At 41.3% G+C, this 22,149-nt stretch overlaps 1 protein-coding gene across 3 annotated transcripts in view; it reads right to left on the bottom strand.

The window, feature by feature from the left end:
- PHLDB2 (pleckstrin homology like domain family B member 2) overlaps nucleotides 1–22,149 on the bottom strand; it is a 110,152-nt gene that overhangs the window by 54,192 nt on the left and 33,811 nt on the right. For all 3 annotated transcript variants that reach the window (XM_042999009.1, XM_042999010.1, XM_042999011.1), the window contains exons 3-5: nucleotides 13,979–14,341; nucleotides 8,438–8,581; nucleotides 7,274–7,411 (exon numbers count right to left, since the gene is read on the bottom strand). In XM_042999009.1, the coding sequence (XP_042854943.1) occupies nucleotides 7,274–7,411; nucleotides 8,438–8,581; nucleotides 13,979–14,341 (645 nt within the window). The remainder of the gene's footprint in view (nucleotides 1–7,273; nucleotides 7,412–8,437; nucleotides 8,582–13,978; nucleotides 14,342–22,149) is intronic.

The raw sequence follows: 22,149 nt of genomic DNA, 5'->3' as shown, positions 1-22,149 counted from the left end.
TTGTATTCTTGAAGGAACTGAAATTTAACTTGCTAGCTCTATTTGAATCTCAATATTACACAGAAAATTCTTGGATACCAAAGAAAAAATAATATTACCACATGTAAGTAATACTTGGTAAGCAGATGGTTCAAGATTACTCTAAAAAGATGCTTACTTTATTAGCTTGTAGGGCTGCCAGATAAAATAGAGGACACTCCGTTAAGTCTGAATTTCAGATAAAAAACAAATGATCTTTTAATGTAAGTATGTCTCAAATATTGCCTAGGGCATAATTACACCAAAAAATTATTTTCTGTTTATCTGAAATTCAAATGTACCTGAGCATCCTATACGTTTATATTTATATTTATGTTTATGTTTATATATAAATATCTATAAGATGGCATGTATTTATGATATACATATACATATACACATACATATATATAGGATATATATACACACACATATATATAGGCGATATATATATTATATATTATATATTATATATTATATATTATATATTATATATTATATATTATATATTATATATTATATATTATATATTATATATTATATATTACATATATAATATATATAATTGCTGTTAAATCTGGCAACCTATTAGCTTAATAAAGATTTTATTAAGACTTAAGGCCCACCTTTCTAATTTCCAAACTGTTTAGCACAGAACTCAGCACATACTAAAGTATTTGAGTGTGTTTCATGCAACACTGGGTCAGATTTGGAGTTGTTACAGTGATGTGTTAAAATTCATAGTACCCAAGCCATCATTTCTAAGGGCAGTCAATCCAAAGTCCTTTCCATATACCCTGAGAACACCTTTCCTTCTAGTTCTTAAACCCTGTGGCTTGGTAGGTAGGCATTCTCACAGGTTCATAGATTAGGCAATTGTTTTAGGTCTAAAATCACTTATCTGAAATTCTTAAGGCCAGATGTGTTCCAGATTTATGAATATTCTGAATTTTATAGAGGTAACACAGTTCATATAAAGTCATTTCCAATAAGATCTGGGAACAGGCATTAAAAGGCATTTCCAGTAAGATCCGGGGACAGTGCCTGCAATCAAACATGGTTCAATTTCTGCAGCTACTAACAAATATTCACGCAAGTGTGAATATCAGTTAAAGTCAGGTTTTGCAACCAACTACCTTTTGGTGCCGATCTCACAAAATGACTTTTTTTTCCCTCCACAAAACTTTTCAGATTTTAGAATTGCAGAGAGAAAAGATTATGGACCTATGTCAACAAACGTTGGGAGCTGAGAACTCATTGTCTGCCTGCTTCTAAAGAGACACATCCTTATACTCCTTTCTTAAGATTTTTTTTCCCCCTCTGGTTTTGACATTTTAATTACACAACTGATGGATGTTTAGTATCAAAAAAACTGGAGAATTAGAACACTAGGGATTTATATAATCAAACAACTGCCAGAAAAAATAACCCTAATCTGGAATCCTGTTGATTTAATCCCCAAATCCCACGATATACTTCCACTTCCTCTAGCCAAGGAGCTGACTTTGAAATGTAAGAAAGAGGCACGGGAAGGGCTGGGTCCCTTCTGAACATGACTGTGACTTGGCAAACACTCTGTACTCAAGAGGCATTAACACTTTGCTGAGGAATTTGGGGCCAGGCTCTCTGTCTTCCCCTGGCTCTGAAGGAAGGATGGAGAGGAAGTAACAGGTACTTTGGCAAGATAATAATGGGGAATAAAATTTAACCATTTAAGATACAATGATATACGCTTATTGTAGAAAAATGAGTCAAATAACTTAAGATTTCATTGTGGAACATGGCGTATGGCATAGAGTGATTTAAGCTTCAACTCACACTTTTAAGCCTGTTTTGTTATGAAAATGTACAGGCCAGGAAAGCAACAAAACACCATAATCTATCTGTGTGGGGACAGATCCTAAAATAAAGAATGGTTGAGCTTTATGATGAGCATCCGGGTAATGGAAAGATTCTTCAACAAGACTACGGACGCACAGCCCCTCCTTGACCATTTTACTGAACCTCAGTACAACTACGGAGTTTTGTATGCCAAAGGAGACAAAGAGAATAATCTTAGAGGAAATTGCAATTCCTCTATAATAAAGTAGAGGAAATTGGAAAACTATTTTTAGTTTTGGGTTCTTAATGTAGTCAGAAATAGGCAAAACCAGAAGGAAACCTACATAAAGAAATGCGTATGTCCACACCTGCTCAGCAGTCCCTTCCTTTGGGCTTTGCTTAGAGGGGGAAAGTTGTGGGGGGGGGGTGCAGGGAGAGTGGAAAGAAGGGAAGCCAGTCCACAACCAGGCCTTCGCCAGAACTGAGCTTCATGGTTCTGCTGGCTTCTCTGCTCTGCCACCAAGCTCATTAAACTGAATCGGTTCACTAGGGCAGAGATTAGTAATTGTCTCTCCTTTTACTTGCCCCAGAAAAACACTATGGCCTCTTTGCTTACCACTTCTTCAAATAAATATCCTCTCTGGACTTATGTTCTAGTCCGATACTTGTATTTGTGCAGGGTTTATCCGTGTTCCTAGAGACTCTATGTGTGATGTAGCTACTGTCTGAGGACATGACAGGCAGGTGGTATAGAGCCGCATGGAAATGGACGTCTTGATGGTCTTGACAGTGGAACCCATGAGGGCAGAGGGAAAGTGAGCTCAAGGAGCCTCTGCAAAAATGTTCAGTAAATATATAATTGAACACATGGTCTCTGTTTTATATTGTATATATAAATATGTCTACAGTTTATATTTTATATGGTAACATATAATGAATAGTAGTCATCTCTAACGTACAGGTTTCTCCCTGTACCTGAAAGTGGAACGCTCCTATGAAACCTTTCATAAAGCGTAAAGGGTGTAAAGCAAAGAAGCAATTACCACTAATTTATAGGGGGAAAGTTTTAAGCATTCCCAGACACCTCCCCCCCCCCCCCCAAATAACCTCTGTTAGGTTTTTCTGATACCTTAGGACACATCTTGCCCATTTAACTGACGCACGACATAAATGGTCAGGCGGTGGGGGCTTGATGCTAAGAGGCTGCTGTAGTTCCCGGGGAGGGCGCCTGGGGGCGCCACTCTGCTGCTTCCTGCGGGGTAAACGCTGAGTGCGGTACACACCTGAAGGCTGTTTTCACCTCCTGCCTTTTTTCATAAAAGCGCAAATCCTCTTGCGGTTCCTTTGAGTTAGTGAAAACAGGTACTAATGGAGGTCTTGCACAAACGTGAAGTGGCATAACGTGAACTTTCGCAGCGAGTGATACCTGTACATTCATTTATACCAAATAGGTAAAACAGAATCACAGTCCCCAAAGCCGGTAAGAGACAATAGTAAAGACTGGCCTCGATCGCCAAGGAAACGATGTCGGTAATTTCACACCAGTGTTTGAAATCTGAGGTGTTATTAAGCCTTCTTCCTATGGCCCCAGGCCTTGTCTCCAAAACACTAGGACCAGGCTCATAGGATGTGCCATCAACATCTGAAGCAGAGCTTGCCTGGCAGGGATATCTTTTCAGGTTTTGGTTTTCTCATTCCACAGTTTATGTCTGACAGCAGCAACAGGTGTATAGAAAAGGAAACGAGATCCAAAAGGGCAAAGGCCACTTCCTCCTTCTGTCTTAACTCGGGCTCCACTGGCAGCCTGACTAGAAATCCACTGGCATGTGCACATAAGCAGACCATCCCAGATGGCCTGAACTTGGCAGCACATAGCTCTGGAGCAGGTGTTTGGCTCTGTGTTTCTGTTAAGGCCCAGCCTGGACTCACTGTTAGCAGGAGACGCAGGGACACTATTCCCAACGCATGCTGGGTGGTATTCTAACATCTCCCGTAAGCTGGGTAAACAGTGGCTAGCGGGGCCTTGCTCTATTTCACAGGCTAGAGAGGGAGATCAATACCTCACAAGCCCAAAGCAAATGTGAATCATGAAATGTGATTTGTAAAAGGACTAAAAGAACAACAGGGAGAACACACTCCGGACTGGAACAGCCTGAAAGGGCTTTTCTGAAAAGCTAACAATGAACCTAAGCCCTGAAGGACAGAACCGACAAGATATGGAATATGGGACAGGGAATTCCAGGCATGGGAAACAGATCTGCAAGGAAACAGATCTGGCAGGAAGTGGGGGAGGATGGCTGTCTAAACAAATAGAAAGAAGGCCACCGTGCACATCATATGAAGGAGGGTAAAATGACAGAAAGGCACATGCCAGCTCAGGAATTAAGATTTATATAAAATATGCTGGAACACAAATCAGAATGATATGATCTAATATTTATTTATTTATTTATTTATTTATTTACTTACTTATTTACTTATTTATTTATCTATCTAGAGCGAATGAGAGAGGGGCAGAGAGGGAGTGAAAGAATCCCAGGCAGGCTCCACGCTCACCATGGATCATGACCTGAGCTGAAATCAAGAGTCAGATGCTTACTTAACTGACTGAGCCACCCAGGTGCACCATGACCCAATTTCTGTATTTTTAAAGATCACTCTCACTGCTGTGAAGAGAAGGAACTAAAGGAAAGCAAATGGAATGTTAACTAAAGAAGAGATTCTGATGGTTTAGAAGAGAAGGCTGTTAGTGGAGATGCTGAGAGGTTGAAGTAATTGGGAACTCTTTCTGGAATCACTATAATGTGAGGGTGATGGAGAAAAAGAAGTGTCAAGATCTACCTCCAGGTTTCTATTTGGACCTAGAGGTGGCTCTATATGCCATCGCCCAGACTGGGAAAAGTGGAGGAAGAAGAGGACTGGTGGAGGCCAGGGCGGGGGGTGGGGAGGGAGGGGAGGCAGGGGTGGGTGGGTGGCCGGGGAGGGATTTGGAAGACAAGGGGAAGGATCAAGAGTTCATTATGAGTGTTCACTTGGCAATAGCCGTGAAATTTCTGAGTGTAGATGTCGGGTAGGCTACTGGATAGGAGTCAGAAGTTCAGAAAAGGGTTGTAGGCTAAAGACATACACTCGACAGTCACCAGCATATACAGGTGATGGGAAGCCGTGGCTATAAAAGAATGTGAGGCTACAAGAGAAGAGGGTTCAGCTCAGAGACAAACACTCTAACAACTGGTTGTATAGAGGCAGAGGGACAAGCAAAGGGAACTCAGTTGGAAAAGTCAGAGACAATGAATAAGAGAAAGACAAGGAATACCAGATGAGGGGGCACCCAGAGGCCAAGGGGTGGGGCGGGGAGGGGCCAGGGCAAGGACACAGGTTTGTCCCCTGTCTTGAATGCTGCTCAGGAAGTCTGATCACAAGAGGACTAAAAAGCATGCAGTGAGGTGGGCGGCACCTAGGGCTTCAGGAGTCTTAACAGGCACAAACCTGATGGAATAGTGGGGGCCTCAGCCAACTGCATCTGGGGGAATGGTAAATCAGGAAGTGAGGAAGAGGGCTCACAATGGAGTGATAGGGTACAAGAACTGACCTTTAAGGCACTTATCTTTGAGGGGAAGAGGGAACCCTCCTTAGCTTGAAGGGATGGGATACATCTGGTTTCTCAGGGAAGTAGGTGGTGAGGTCATCTCAGCGGAAGGAAAATGGACCAGAGGTTTGAGTAGAGTAAAAGAATGAAATAGCCATGTCATAAAATGGTTTAAGTTTCTTTGAAAAACACAATGATGCTGCCAAGTGGTGCTGAGTCTCTATTTGACTTTGGTTGTCAAAAGTATGTATAACATCATCTCACCCGGTCTGTTTCCACTTCCCTCATCCTTCTCTGGAATCCCAAAGCCAGTTTCTGCCATTTTTCACATTGTGTGATGACAGACAATAATCCAACTTTCTAAGACTAATGAATCTCCCAACAGCTGCAAGGGCCAATCCCACACTTAAAGCCTCCACTGTCCCCTCTCCTATGCAGAGCGTCTGTCAGGCTTACCAACACAATAATAGGAAGGATGGAGGTGGCCTCCTTTCTTGTTTCTGCCCGTGTTCCTGGAGGTCTACTATGCCCTGAGGGCCACAGAATATGACACAACTTTCCCTGGGAAGTGGGGTTAAGCATTGACCCTACTTGCTTCACTTTTCTGTCTCATGCTAATGATGGAGACAAATAGAATTTGTGGGTCGTGCCATATGTGGGCTGCACAAAGATAAATAACCACATGCTACATGGATGGGGAAGGCAGAGAGGCTCATAGATAACAGGATACCCTATCCTATGTCCCATGAGTTTTCCAGTATGACATAAATAGTAAAATACTAATACGCACCCCAAACAAACACATCTACTGCTTCCCACTGTTCCTTGCTGTATCAGGGCAGAATCTTTGAAAAGCATCATCCTCCTTAAGTGCGGATCTAGACAATTAATCCTTTGACTTGGTTTTGAGCTTTTAAAGACATACATACCACCTACCCAAATGGATTCTTTACTGTTTCAAAGCCTGGAGCTTGAAGGAACATACATAAAACTTAATGTGAAAAAGCTGTGTAGTTAATCTTGACAAGCAGGCAACCAAGAAATTGATGTGCAGCTTTTAGTCTGACATCAATTTCTGACAATATCACTTTGAGCTCATTCTCTGGCACCAAGATCAAATGCCCTTATTTATAGGTCTCAAACAAAGAAGAGCCTAAAAAAGGAAGCCGCATTCAGCAGAAATCCTTCCACATAGAAATCCTTGCCTACTAGAACTTGCTCAAACGGAATTTTTTGCCTTTTCTCGGCTTAGTAAAGAAGATGGTGAGCAAGGAAAAAAGAAAAAAACGTGTTAAAGTTCGTTTGCTTTCTCTTTCCTAAATCGGAATTTCATTTTTTTAATTTTAGGCTTAGTTTAGCCATCACTGACTCCAAATGTGGTAGGAGAGTAAGTAAACTATTTCCCAGAGAAAATAACAACCAGAAAAATGACAAAAAAAAAAAAAAAAGACAACCGTATTCAAATATGCTTAAGTCATCCCCTATAGGACACCAGTGGTTAAGAAGTTTAGTATACTAAAACCATTTTTCAAAAAAACACAGCACAATCAGAAGAGCAGCAAGGCTGTTGGAAAAAAGCAATTAAGTCACTCATCTCAAGTAGGAGAAGCTTTCCTATCAGCTCGAAAGTTTCATGGGCTCTACTCCCTTAGCACCTGCTGCTCAGTCCCTGACGGTTCTTTGGGAAGAACTTACCTCATCTTAAGACTTTCCTCTGGTACTACTGTCTGTAGGAGCATGACACACAAATCCAAAACCAAGGGAATTCATATGGCATTTAAATCCAAACAAATAGAACCACCATGTTACTCATAAAGATTGCATTCAAATATACTTTTCTTTTACCTTGGTCTTTTCACCAACAATGTTCTTTTCCAGTTCGGCTATTTTCCGGTTTAGATGATCCAAAATCTCCTTCTCTTTCATAAGTTCAGTTGTTTCAGATTTCTGTTCTCCGTCCAAAAGAGCACATTCCATATCCAACTGGGGACACAAAACAAAGCTCAGAGGTGTTTCACTTTCAGAGAGATTCTCAACTGCCCACGTTAGAGATGCATTTTTAACAGCTACAAATTTCAAAAAGTACTACGTTATCAGCCGGACTTTGGTGCCATAGAGAACAGTTCCGAGAGTCCAGTTGAGATTCGGAATTCCTACGTAAGGAAGCTGGTGAGCCCACAATATATTCACTAAGAAACCTACCTATCATTTAATTTTTCTACTATAACCCCTCTTCTGCTTACTTCTCAATAATATTTTGCCGATTTGCTCAGATTCAGGCTCAAGCACGAACCATCTTGGGAGCAGCCGTGTCTTTCTTTGTCCACAGAGCATGGGAGGTGAAAATTACACCCAGTCAGCATGCAAGCAATGGATTCTTAGCAATGTCAGCAGGAGGGGCATCCAAGGGCTGTGTATAAGATGACAGGTGAGCAGTCCCCTTCTACTTATAGCTATCTGCATCATCTGTGAGTATAAACATGCTAGGCAGAATCATTTGTTCCTTCTTGCTCCATGGAGATACAGTAACAGACCATGTGTCTGTTTCCTCTCTGGTCTACAAAGCCCAGAAGCGAGGTCAAGGACTGATTCATATGCAAATCCCCCTGTGTACCAACATGATGTCCAACGCATAGTGAGCATATTCAGAAAATGTTTGTTGGATTTGAACTTGGAGGCCTAAATATGTGGGACCTCAGCTGAGATCTGCATGTAGAAAGTCAGAAAACATACACTAGTTAAGACAAAATTGGTTATACCCAGAGTTCGTTAAAAATGGCTTCATATGTTTGTTTCATCTGACTTAAAAAAAAAGACAAGGAAAAAAGAAATATTTTAAAAAAGGTATTTTTACCCTATACAGGACTCACTGAAAAAAAAAATGTTAACTCATGTTGATTTCTATGTATTCTGCTTCCAAAGCCTATGCCCTAATAGGCAGTAATATTTTTAAGCTGAAGGAAAGAGAGGAAAAAAGAGAAGGGTAAAAAGTCAAACCCTGGTTTATACCTCTCTGGAAGATTCATCCATCTGGTCATTTATATCTTTGATTTTTTGTTCAAGTTCCTCGAGGTTATTGAGAATTGCTATCCGGGTCTCTTCCATTGCTGCCAACTCCTGAATCCTTTGTTCTTCGTTTATACCCTCTGGGGTCTGCAATTAATCAACACAGAAAAGGGCTATTCACATTTCCACTCCAGAATTTCCCAATTTATAAACCAGTAGTAAGTCTAGTGTTTCACAGTCTCTGTGCCTCTTGGAATTCTAAAAGCATCCTTGTGATTGTTCAATTGGAATTGTGCATTTTCTCACAGATCCCCAGCAGTAAGGTTCTTAAGTTACCTCATACCAACCAACTTAAATTTACCAATTCATATCCTTTTAAAGCTGAAATAACTAAGAGATTTTACAGATGAGGAGGTTGTGGTCCATAGAAATTACAGTGACTTCTCTAAGGTTACAGAGAAAGTTTGGCATGGCCAAGAACTAGAACTAGAGCTAGACAAGACTTTTGACATCTTCCTCAGGGATCTCTTGAACAGGCTGCTACCCTCACGCCAAGCCCCATATTCTCTCCCATCTCCAAGTGAGCACATCTCCTACAACAGTCTCTTCAATCTCCAGCCTCACTACTGCGTCCCACTACTAGGCTTATCTGCAGATGAGTATTCAGGCTGATTTGTTTCTTTTCCAACACATGGTGGAAAAGTGAGGACACGATACACTTGGCCCATTTCACCGAAATGTTCCATGAAGTGAAAAACCATGACAATACAAGACCCCGTTACTTTAGTGACTCCCCAGATGACTAAAAACGACACACTTAATATAAAGTCATGTTTCACTTGTGCTCGCACACTACTTACTGTCTTTATCCTACACTACTTTCTTCACGTCTAATGTTTAAGACACTCCCTGGGCCGATGGGCTTTTATGACACAAAATAGCACACTGGTTATCATTTATAAAACCACTTCACAGAAAAACCTGTGTTCCCTTGGAAAGGAAAGTGAAAGTCAGGAAAGAAATTAAGTAAGAGAGGGCATACTTACACCCCATAGGTGTAACAGAGTTACCACAAATGCCCAGGAAATAAAGAAATATTTTAGATCATACACATTTAGCCAAAATGGGACTGCCTATTGTTTTATGAAGAGAGTAGAGTGAATTGAAAATAGCCTCTTCTTTCAGGAATTTCCGATTAGTCACCCTAGATACCACCTGATAGAGATCAGTCTCTCTGTAGGTCAAGGGGTGTTGGGGGATTGGCACACTATTTACTTAATTTCTATCTCTCTTTGAAAAAGAAATTATTTCTTTTCATTAGTAAGTCAATCATCAAACAATTTCACAATTGCACAGTGAAAAGAGCAGCCTCCATAAGTAAATTATTGAAAATTACTCATAAATCGGTACAAAGAATATTCATACTAACCAAAGAGATCATTAACATTTGGTATGCCGTGCTAAGTTCATTTATTTAATGATCTTAAAAATAACTTTAGGAAGATAGCCATCATGTCATATTCTTTATTCATATTCTTTATTCTTTACCCTACTTCACTGCTCCTCACAGAGATTAAACAAATGAAATGCCACAGTATCTCCGGTTGATTCGCAGAGGTATGCGGACCTTCCAAGCTTTAACATTTAGCCCTTTAATGGCCAACTTCAATGCAGCATTTTACCAATTAAGAAAACAACTGCTGACCTTTTTTGATCACAGACAATGAATCTCATTGTCCTAATACTCAGGTGCCCGTTTTAGGGCGTGAGGGACGCCTGTAACAGTGAATGGCATTCCAAAATCACTGACGTGTAATCCTAGCAGGAAAGCCTCAAGAAGGCCAGTATCCTGTTGGGTCAACATTTCATATTAGGTTTCAACCGCCAACAGGGTTTAAAAATATCTCTCTCACTTGGTGGAAGTAAAGCATTAGGAGAAAACAAAAACCGAACAATCTGCATAACTACAAACTTTCTAAGCAAGCAGTGGGTGAAGAAAGAGAACCGTGGCAATTATAAATGTCTAACTGAAAGTTTCTAAAAAATTTATCACCATCGGCATATTTGATAACAGACAACTTGAGAGGCTGTTTATAGCAATAAATGCTCTCTAGGAAACGGTTGTTCTTTTTGTTATTTATAAAAAAGCAATAGCTTCCAAAGGCATTCTAAAACTCTGAATGGTTTGTGATAGAATGGGATGAAAATATTATTTACACATGTATGAACATCTCTAAATATCCCTTCTTTGAGGTAACCTGGCCTCCACAGAGAAAGGGGAGGGAGAGTAGGAACAAGACACTTTGTAGCTGCCTTCCCCCCTCCCCCCCAATCTCTTCTTAGAAATTTCTTGCAACCAGAGGAAGTTACAAGTGTCAGGGTTGTCCACTGTAGACAGAATGATTACTAAAAAGAGAAGAATGAAAAAGTTCTCGAGGAAAAATAACATTTTTTTTCTCAAATAACTAAATGAGGTGATGGATGTTAGCTAAACTTGTGGTAATCATGTCACAATATGTGTCTGTCAGGTCATGATGCCATACACAGACGAACACGGTGCCATGCGCCAATCCCATCTCAACGTGACAGGAAAAAAGGGAGAAAGAAGAGAGAGCTACTCTCAGCTTTCACCTCAGGGGGAGGAAGACAAGTTCACAAAAGCCAGTTAAAATTAGCCTATTTCTAAGGTCATTGGTATCTTTAAGTGTTAGGTAAAACAAGTTCCAGAATGGTAAATCTCAGGTTTCCTAAATATCATTAAAATCTTCATTTCCTTAAAGCAGCTTAGAGTGTTTTCACATTCTTCTCCACTCATCCTTAGATCGATTAATAACAAACACTGTCCTTTGCTAAGCCAGGAATTCAGCGAGCAGATGACTAAGAGAAAAGCGTCCAAAACAAATGGGCAGGACTTTTAAGAAAGCATTCTTCCGTCTGTTGTCTTGAAGTAACATATATCTGTCTCCAAAAAGTAATAAATGCAAACCTCCCTCCTTGGAACTCATCCCCCTCACTTGCTGCCTGTCTAAGCTGTTGCCTGTAACCAGAGGTGCCTTTGATATTTCCTGTCTCGAAAGGATGCACGGTCTTCTATGTCTTGCCACAACGGAGGCTGCTGGAAGCTTCAGAGGCCTCCTTTTCCACAAAAGCATATTTGAGCAATTAAAAACATCTGCCATGATCCGCCCATTTACACACCAGCAGCTTTCTTGTCACAGCCTTCTTCAGGAGGAAACCTGTCTCCCTAAAGATTGTCCTTAGAGAGAGACACACACAGCTTACTGTTTTAACAAAAATCTGGCAGCTGTCCATGATGGAAGAAATGGGAAAGGATTTTAAATGTAAAGGAAGCCACGGACTTCAAAGAAAACCCAGTGGTTGATGAAAACAGCTCAAGTCTTCAAACGGTGGGCCATTTACTTTGCCTGAACACAAACGACTTTTGATTTGCCCCCCAGATCCTAGTTTCTAACAGTTACAACATTCTGGCAATAGAGACAGATGTCCTATTCAGAACTGCTCTCCACTGAGAATGAGGAAGGTCAATGTGGTCATCAGGAGAAAGAAGGATTGCACATTTCCGAGTCCTAATGCAGATGAAGAAGGGACTCAAGGTAGATGTGGACTACTAACTAGGAACACTGAAAAAGTCTTGTTGTGGCCAAAGACAAAACAAACACACCAATTCCCCCTGAACTATACTCCATGTGATAAACTACCTCCAGAATTAGGGATCATGATGACGTCTTTCTCTTAACCAGTTTGTGTCCCTCTTATAACAAAATTTTAACTGATATGTCTTTTTTGTTTTTGATCTTTTGGCCATAATTGCCATGAATCTCAGAATTGAACTTAATGATCAGAGTTACTTAATAACCTAATCCTGTCTATTTAACTAAGTAAATTCTTGTGATTATGGTTTCTGTTTTTTCCTCCTTATTACCACTTTTTGTGTGTTTATTTTATTCCAATAAAATTTATATCTTATTACGGCTCTCTTATGACCTTTCTAGAAAAGACATAGGACAATTTTTAATTTCATTGAAAAAAGATTCCTAACTTATGTGAAAAAAGTAACACCAGAAGATTCTCCTTCAATTCCATTTAAGAAATCCTCAAATTCAGAAGACATTTTAAAATCAATATACAGCCAGGAGACTGAGTAATAATTATGACTAACTGTGAATCTTAAACTCTTATATATCTAAAAAATATCAGGAGTAAAGTCAAGGGGAAGACCACTCATGATAAGAGACTAATTTTCTTATAACTCTCACTACTTAGTAAAAACAAGACAATTTTTAAAAATGAGTGAAGAACGTGAAGAAGTGGGTCAAAATACAACTTAACGACTAAAATATGAAAAGATGCCCAACTTCATGCATAATTAAAGACAAGCAAATTAAACACCAATTAATCAGGCCAGTTGAAGAATTTTGATAATATACAGCCTTGGCAAGTGTATGAAGAGCAAGGGGTGCCCATAAACTGTTAGCGAAAGTGTCGCCTGGAAATACACAGTCTTTTCAGAGTATAATTTGGAATAATTGACTAACATGAATAATATGCAAACTCTTTCATCCATTAATTTCAATTTTAGTACGTGATCTTGCAGATACATTTGCACAGTGGTGCAAATATATATATAGACATATATATAGGTATATATATATATATCTCTGTATAGATATATCTGTATAGATTATCTATCTACCTATCTATACATATATATATATATGTGTGTGTGTGTGTATATATATATATATATACACACACACACACATACTAGAATATTTGCTGCATATAGGTTTTATTAATAAAAAAAGTAGAAAACAATTTAAATAGTATTTCTAGGGGTGCCTGGGTGGCTCAGTCGGTTAAGTGTCTGATTCTTGGTTTCGGCTCAGGTCATGATCTCTCAGTTTCATGGGTTAGAGCCTTGCATCAGGCTCCATGATGACAGCATGGAGCCTGCTTGGGATTCTTTCTCTCTCTCTCTCTCTCTGCCCCTCCCCCACTCGTGCTCTGTCTCTCTCAAATAAACTTAAAAAAAATAATAAAATAACTAGTATTTCCAAACAAGAGAATACTATTCAGCTGTTGAAAAGAATGAGGCAGAGCTGTGTGTACTGAAACACAAAGATGTGTAAGACATTTAGTGAGGAAAGAAAGACCAGAACGCTATGTGTATCTGTACATCTGTGCCTATAACATGGGGCTTTGTATATGCACAGAAATATTAAGAAGGCAGGTAAGATACTTTGTGTTTATCTCTCAGGTGTACAACTGGGAGAGGGCAGAGAAAAGAGAAACTTCCTTCTTTTTACTTTTCTGTACTGCTACGTTTTTTACAGTGCAAATTTGTTACTTCACACTAAACACCCTAATTTGCTGCACATTGTTTAGCTAATTACCTCTTAAATGGAAGCTTCACTGAAAACATTTTGGAAAACAAGCACGGTAAAACCTCTAGTCTCTAGGCCAATGCAGATGCAGAGAGCCCCAGGCCCTAAATCCTGGTCTTTCTTGCTCTGTAGCCTTTACCTTCGGTAGGATACTAAGATAAGCGGACTCGTTGGAAGGTTTCAGGAAGGCAGACGTGAGGTCCCTGAGCAGGTCCTCATTCCTGATGCTCCTGGGGGAAAGGAAGCTGGCGCTGCTCTGACCAACGCCCCCGAAGACCGCCAAGTCCGTCTCTTGGAGAGAGCCTTTCTGGTGGCACCTGTATCTGGTTTCAGGGCTCATCACGGCTTCTTCAAACACAGACTCCTCATCAGACAGCTGCAGCTTCTCGAGCTCCTTATTGATTTTCTGAACATCTGCCACGGTGGTGCCAGTGGACAAGTGACTGTCGGGCTTTGTGTATTCAGCACAGAGACTGAGGATCGTCTCCAGACGCTGTCTCTCCTAGAACACAGAAGACGGGAAGGTCAGTGAGTGTGTGAGAATGCAGACAATCACAAATAAAAAGACTGAAGAGGCTGGGACCACTGGCAATTTCATCCCACAGGTAAATCCATTTTTAAGTTTACTTATGTACTTATTTACTCACATAGAGCATGTGCACGAGAGGAAGAGAGAGAGAGAGAGAGAGAGAGAGAGAGAGAATCCCACACCGGCTCTGCACTGTCAGCCTAGATCCCAATGCAGGGCTCGAACTCAGGAATGGCGAGATCATGACTTGAACTGAAATTAAGAGTCGGCTGCCCACCCGAGCCACCCAGGTGCCCCTCAATCTCCTTTTTAAAAAATCTCCACCCTCCTTCCATTTCTATCTCTCTGCCTCTAACATATTAGCCAACTTAACTCTTGCACTTAAAATTAATTCTCTAACATCCTAGACAAATAGATGCACAAAAAGATGAATACTACTTAGAGGATCTTTTAATTTAAAATATAATTTTTTTTGAAATTTTTTCAATATTTTTTTCTTGACATGCTTCAAATTTTTCTATACTTTTCTTACATCTTCTCACAAGATAAAGGTCTTTTCCACCATTTTCTCACATGAGTAATTAAAATTATAAAGAAGTAGAGGGACACCTGGGTGGCTCAGTTGGTTAAGCATCTAACTCTTGATTTCAGCTCAGGTCATGATCTCATGGTTCGTGGGTTCAAGCCCCACATAGGGCTCTGTCAGTGCAGAGTCTGCTTGGGATTCCCTCTCCCCCCGCCCCGTTCCTCCCCCACTTGTGCTCTCTCTCTCTCAAAATAAATTAATAAACACAAAATAAAAATCAAGAAAAAATAAAATTATAAAGAAGTAGAAATATTGCATAAAAATGAAAAACTCTTCATGTCAAGTCCAGATAGAAAGACATCAAGGTATTTCAGATTCTGATACCATTACATCTTTGGTTCAGTTAACTGAAAAATAAAATGATAGTTCACTTGCTTACAAAAATCAATATAAGGGGTGTCTGGCTCAGTCGGTTAAGCATGTGACTCTTGGTTTTGGCTCAGGTCATGATCTCATGGTTCGTGGGTTCAAGTCCTGCATTGGGCTCCACACTGACAAGTCAGCCCGCTTTGGGATTCTCTCTCTCTCTCTCTCTCTCTCTCTCTCTCTCTCTTGCTCTCACTCTGTCCCTCCCCTGCACATACTCTCTCTTTCTCAAAATAAATAAATAAACTTAAAAAAATCAATACACAGGCCATTAATATCTATAATACCACTACTGACCCTTCACCAAGTTTCCCATGCAAAACAAGTAGATATTGATGTTTTTGACTTTAAGCAAATTCACTTATACATTTGTGAGGCATAGGATATAATTTATGAGATGCTTATCATAAGCCTGGATAGCACTCTTTGGGGTGGGGAACCTCAACATCTTTGCCTCCCACAATAATTCCAAGGCCAAAGTGAAAAGAAAAATGATAAAATAACAACAACAACAACAAAACCCTGTTGTGGTTATATGTACCACATTGAAAACAGAATTCGGAAGCCTTCCATAGATAAACATTTTCCAAACTGGTTATCAGTAACAAAATAGAACACTTTTAAGTAACACTGGGCTGCTATTTTCACTTTCTAATGGCAGCTAATTTATAAAGACAAAATTCTGGCAGTCAGCTCTTTACTAGTTGAAGGACCATCTAATAGAAAAGTTAAATTGGAACAGAACAACATTATTCCCTGGTTTCCATTAAAATACATGAATTAAGTGACAAGACAGAAAAATTTAAGTCGTATCTGGCTTTTATCCGTCTTCTAAAAAGTATGCCCCCCCCAGCCCCCGCAAATACAATAGCTTGATCAAAAGGACTATTAAACTGGCTCCTCTAAGCCCCCACCTCCCTTTCACTGACTGAACTTCTGGTCTCCAGCTGCAGCTCTGTCCTCATGGCCTCGTCCCACGGAAGGTACTCATAGCCGCACAACCTCTTCCCACGCGCTCCTGCATCCTGCCCATCCAGGAGCCCGGTGTTTATTTATCTCTGCAGCTGCCACCAGCTGCCAAGCCCTACCCACCTCAGCTTTATGGGGAGGGAGGGGGGGGGCACAGCCCTCATTGCCTTATTTGAAACTCCTTCAACAATCGAGAAATGTTTACATGGGAATTTGCAAAAAACAACGTTCTAGGGCATAGGTCAAGAGAGGGACAGGAACGAGGTGTTATATTTTAACCCTTCTCAACAGCATCTGCGTTAGAAGCTACTGCTCATCTCCAAAGAAAAGTTCTTCTTTCTGCCATTTGGGGGACTTAAGTTGAAGCATCTAAACTCAGTCTTTACTGACCTTTACAGATCACAGTGTGTGTACATTAGCCTGGACATTACTTACATGTGGGATTATCTGAAAGTCGTCAATTCCCATTTACCGGGGCTTCGGCGAACAGCGTGGTCTTCAAAAGCACGAAGGGTATTTCTGCCTAGCCTGTCAGACATGGCAAAATTCCTCCCACATCTCCTTCCCAAAATAGTTGCTTTTGCTGCCAGTGCTATTGCTTAATTCCACGGGGAATAAATGATCCCAGCCTTAAGATGAATGCTATTTCAGACAGTGAAATGCAGTATTCAAAGGCCTGTGCACAGGAAGTGTGGTCTACTGGTATGTGCTTCTCTCTATTCTTATCACCCCGTTCACAGCCAATCTGTCCAGGCTTGAGTCACACACACATGCGGTCCTGCTGCCCGTGAGCCTAAAAGAAATCCAGGCTGTGCTGAGACACACTGGCCCCATGAAAGCTGCACCGAAGAAAAATAAACTGATGTCGAGAAGTGCGTCAGAAGAGAGTCTGCGAGGCATTTCGGAAAGCACTATATGAAGCCTTTTAAGGAAAACCCTGTACAGAATGTACGCTCATAAAATAATTCTCCCCTGAGCCCTCTTCACTCTGGAGTCTTGCTGCTTCCCACCCATCACACCAATATTCTCCATTCTGGGGGACCTAAGACCAGGGTGCCCATTCCAGACCAGGACACTTTGGAGACCCAAACAGGGCACTGTTAAGAATTATGCTGGAACGTCAAGTACAACCAGGGACTGGCAATGAGATGAGTGGCCCCCTACCTAAAACTCCATTTCATCTGGCCCTTCACCTGGCCACCTGCCAAGTTGGGAGGGCCACCCTCTTGAAGATGTCTCCCAATCAGCATTCTGCTGTGCATTCTTCTGAGAAGCCGTTTGTGCACGGCCTATGCATCTGATTGGCACAAAACATTGGTGTTATGGGCTTGGAAAGTAGGTCATTTGAATCAAATTATTTTAAATACATTTTTTTTTATCTCCCTCACTATTTTCCTTGCCTCCTCTCCACATACTGCATATATTACAGAACGCTTGGAATGGGGGCACAGGATCTTAAAATATATACCTGAAGAAAACGGTGTGCAATTCTTTCCCTCGGCAATTAGAAAAAAAAAAAAAGTGGCAGACTGAATGTGTTTTGACCTCAGAGCTTTCTTTCTTTGTCAGAGGAACGTGTCTAGCAATGCCTCACTGCAGTTCACAGCCCTCCATCAGGGACCTCGTCCATCTGCCAACCCCATCCATCTCCTGGTAACCAACAGCAGCCAGTCTAGGCCACAGGACTGTAAGTGTAATGCACAAACAAACCGTGCAAAAAACCAGTTGCTGATACCCAAGCACAGCTGAAATCTTTACTAAACTCCTTCCGTTATAGGTAACTATGTCGGGTCACTTGTTATATAAAAGAAAGGGTCAACTTTTAGTGGTTAGAAATAATTTAATTGAAAGAAGGTATTTTTTCTTAAGAGGACCTACTATAACTGCTATGTATGGGCCATACTTCTCTCTCCTGTTAGCCCTAGAGATTCAATAAAGACCTATGAAGTTACTCTCTGGCCATTAATGTGGATACACACATGGAAAGAGACAGCAAGTCTACCTTTACATCCTTAGCAAAAGGCACAAATCGTCAATTAAAGCAAAGGGTGGTAAAGGAGCTTTACAGAAAACCAATAGATTCACATATAAGGAAGTAGTAGACAAAAATTCCAGGAAGACAAATTTGAGTTGAGTCCTTGGGATAAATATGAGCCTGTGTGAGGTGTTGGACAGTGGCATGGGCCGGGCATTTCTTTCTTTCTTTCTTTAATGTTTATTTATTTACTTTGAGAGAAAGAGAGAGCACACACACAAGTAGGGGAGGGGCAGGCAGAGAGGAAGAGAGAGAATCCCAAGCAGGCTCCATGCTGTCAGCACAGAGCCCAACGAGGAGCTCAATCCCACGAACTGTGAGATCATGACCTGAGCCGAAACCAAGAGTCGGATGCTCAACCGACTGAGCCACCCAGGTAACTTGGGATGGGCATTTCTATAAAGGAACCATATGCGCAAAGGCATAGAGCATGGAATAACACAGTATGCTCAGGGATTAGCAACTATTCTGCGGCTAGAGAGACGGGATTCTTTGGAGAAAGAAGGACGAAGTACACGCAGGGAACTGGGTCAACTTTCTCTTTGTATCAGGACTTAGCAAATACCAACAACCCTAAATGAAACACCAGCAAGAGTCAGTGGCCCTGGCCTAAAAGTGGATGGCAGAATGAGATGGAGCTGACCACAAGTAAGCAGAATTTCCAGGATTCCATGAACACATTCTGATGTCTCACTTAGGCGGGACAATCGGGAGGTAAAAAACAGAAGCAATGGCTAAAAGTCTTTTATGTGAGTCTATTGGTTTTTAGAGATAAATCCCTTGGGGTAGTACCTGGGGCAATTATGATCAATTCTCATCTTTTTGGACACAGGGTAAAATGGCTTTTCAATTCCCCACCCCTACACCACATATGATCACCAAACTTGCATTGGCCAACGAAGTGTGAGAAGCAACGTGTGTCACTTCTGCCTGGACAGCCAGTGCATGATTCATTACATGTCTTGCTATGCCATGGCAGAGTGGCACTCCAGATGGTGCTGGCTCCATGAACTTGGACCCTGAGCCAGGAAATGTGGAGCAGAGACCTCATTCAACCCATGCTGGCCATGGAGAGTGAAGGAGAAACAGATCCATGTTGTTTTAAGCCTGAGAGAGATTTTTTTCTTTCGTTTTCTCCACAGAAGCCCATTATGACTGATAAGCCTTGCTTAATTTCAAGCAGGTAATGGGCCCAAAAGTTAGAGATGAGAGCCTCAGGGATCCTACTAAAGGCAGCTCATTTATTTTCTGTGTCATTTAGAATGGGCCTGGCCCAGAGAGGGCTCAGGCCTTTGCTGTTGGCTTCTGGAAGGTACTCTATGTCATACCTGATAGGATTGTCTTTGTTTAGCATCAGGTTGGACACTCCTGATAATCGCTCTCAGGGTGAGGGCTGGCCACTCCAGAAAGACAACCATGTGATTTTTTTTTGGGGGGGGGGCTGGGAGGCATGTGATATCAGTCAACCTGGAGATAAGATTAACCAAGTGGACAACCCACCAATCAGTCATGCCTACATGATGAAGTCCTAATAAAAATCCTGGGCACTGAAGCTCAGGAAGGTTTCCCTGGCTGCCAATTCTCCATGCGTACTGTCACGCACCAATGCAGGTAGACTAATACTCCCAGTTCCACAGGGAGAGGGCAGTAGAAGTTTCGCATTTGGAACCTCCTGACTCTGCATCTCTTCCCTGGCTGATCCTTTATCGTAGATAAAGAAAATAAATAAATGATAATCCTGTAATAAGTGATAATCCTGACTTTAATAGCTTTCAGTGGGTTCTGTGAGACCTTCTAGTGAGTTAATGAACCTGTCGGTGGTTTCTGGGAGTCTCTCAGTTTGTGCTTGGTGTCAGAAGAGAGGGCAGTCTTATGCGGAGACAAGCGTCCTTTAACCTCGTAACTTGCCTTCACATTTCCAGAATATTGCCTTGGTATTATTATTATTAAAAAAACATTTTTTTTTTGTTAGAGAGAGAGAATGCACAAGTGTGGGAGAGGGGCAGGGAGGAGAGAGAGAGAGGGAGAGAGAGAGAGAGAGAGAGAGAGAGAGAGAGAGAGAGAGAATCTTAAGTAGTCTCCATGCTCAACATGGAGCCCAACACTGGGTTTGATTCCACGACCCTGGAATCACGACCGGAGCTGAAATCAAGAGTCGGACGCTCAACTGACTGAGCCCCCGGGGAGCCCTGCCTTAGTAGTATTTTTATCAGTTTAGGACAACTGATCTGATAAAGAAATTGTATATACAAGTGAGGAGTTTTCATTTTTGTGGTTTTACAAATTATCTTTATAAAAGTCAGTTTAATGTCTAGTTAAGAACATTTTATATTACGGTCTACCTGGGAAGTCTACCTTCAGGCTTGTGGTCAGGGAAGCGCTTTATTCTGCCATCCATCATTTAAAAAGCATGTACGTGTGTGCCCCATCGGAGGACTGCACTGGAGAGAGGCCCATCTGACAAAGGAAAGAGCAATAGCTTTGTATGACTGTATCTGTTCTGGAGGCAACTGCAAGTTATCTGAAGAGTTACTGAATAATGTGACGGCTACTACTTGAACATCAAGCATTTGTTATGTGCAGGCTACTATCAGGATTTTGTATCATGTATTCCTATTCTGCCTCCATAATAATGGATAACCAGATACTGAGGGAGGGTAAGGCATCTGCAGATAATCAGGGCACTCGGTGATTTTTCAGTACCCTTTTCTCAAATACAGTCAATGCACTCAAATACACAAACACACTGTCTAAGGAGATCAAGGTCATCCTGCTCAATGCCCTAAACTTTCCTCCTCTACCTCTTTCTATATATTGGGTCCACCTTTCTTCAATGTACCACGGTGGCTAACAGCATGAACTCTGGAGCCAGACCGCTTCAGTTTGAATGCTGGTTCCGTAGCTACTTGCGTGGCCCTGGGCAAGTCATGTAGCTTCTGTGAGTCTTAGTTCTTTGTGTATGAAGCGTGGAATTGCTAGAATATCTTTCTTGTATGGTTGTCATGAGGATTTTAAAAATAGCATATATAATAGTTTCTGAAACACACTACATTTAATTTAAGTGTTAGCACAGGTGTCTAAGGAGAGTCCCTCAGTCTCTCCAAGGTGAAGTCCTCTGCCTGAATCACTACATCCACATTCCCTCCTCCCATCTTTGTGGTTTTATTCTACCAATTATCCCTCTCCTACATTCTTATTTCTTCTTTGTTGACTCCTTTGCCTCTGTCTGCAAATGTACTCAAATCCCCTCCTTCCCCCCGCCCCAAGAAAAAATAAATTATCATCACTGGAGCACCCCATAGATTTACTATCCTACTTCCCTACCTCCCTTCAAACCCAAAATGCACTCTCAGTCTCAAATAAGTTACCAAAGCTCAACACTTCACTTCCCATCCTTCCCAGCCCTTGGGAATCTAGGATAGTGTGCCCTGCCTTCATGCAGAATAGATACTCTGTAAGAGAAGGGGTACCTCCCACTTCTCCAGGAAAATTAGGAGTAAAGTGAGCGGAAAGACGAAAAGCTTTGAAATAAAGATATCAGGACTCCATGAAGAAAGCTCAGTGCTTCTCTCTGTAACCATATATTGTAAGGATATGTGGGGAAATTGAATTCTCTCTCCCACAGAACCACTGGATCTTCAGAGCAGAACCTGTGTCTAAGTCTGATTTAATGGGAAGAACAAAGATTTGGATTTGAAGTTCTGGCACTTACCAGACTTAAAACACAGAAGCACTGAACGAGTTCAACCTTCTGAATTTCTATAATCTGGTCTGCAAAACACAGATGATAAGATCGGCACCAACGTTAGAGTTCTTGTGAGAAAT

The sequence above is a fragment of the Panthera tigris genome, chromosome C2 (assembly GCF_018350195.1).
Source record: "Panthera tigris isolate Pti1 chromosome C2, P.tigris_Pti1_mat1.1, whole genome shotgun sequence".
NCBI classification, from domain to species: Eukaryota; Metazoa; Chordata; class Mammalia; order Carnivora; family Felidae; genus Panthera; species Panthera tigris.
Note: the sequence above shows the minus strand (reverse complement) of the source record. Positions and strands in the feature narration are given on the sequence as shown.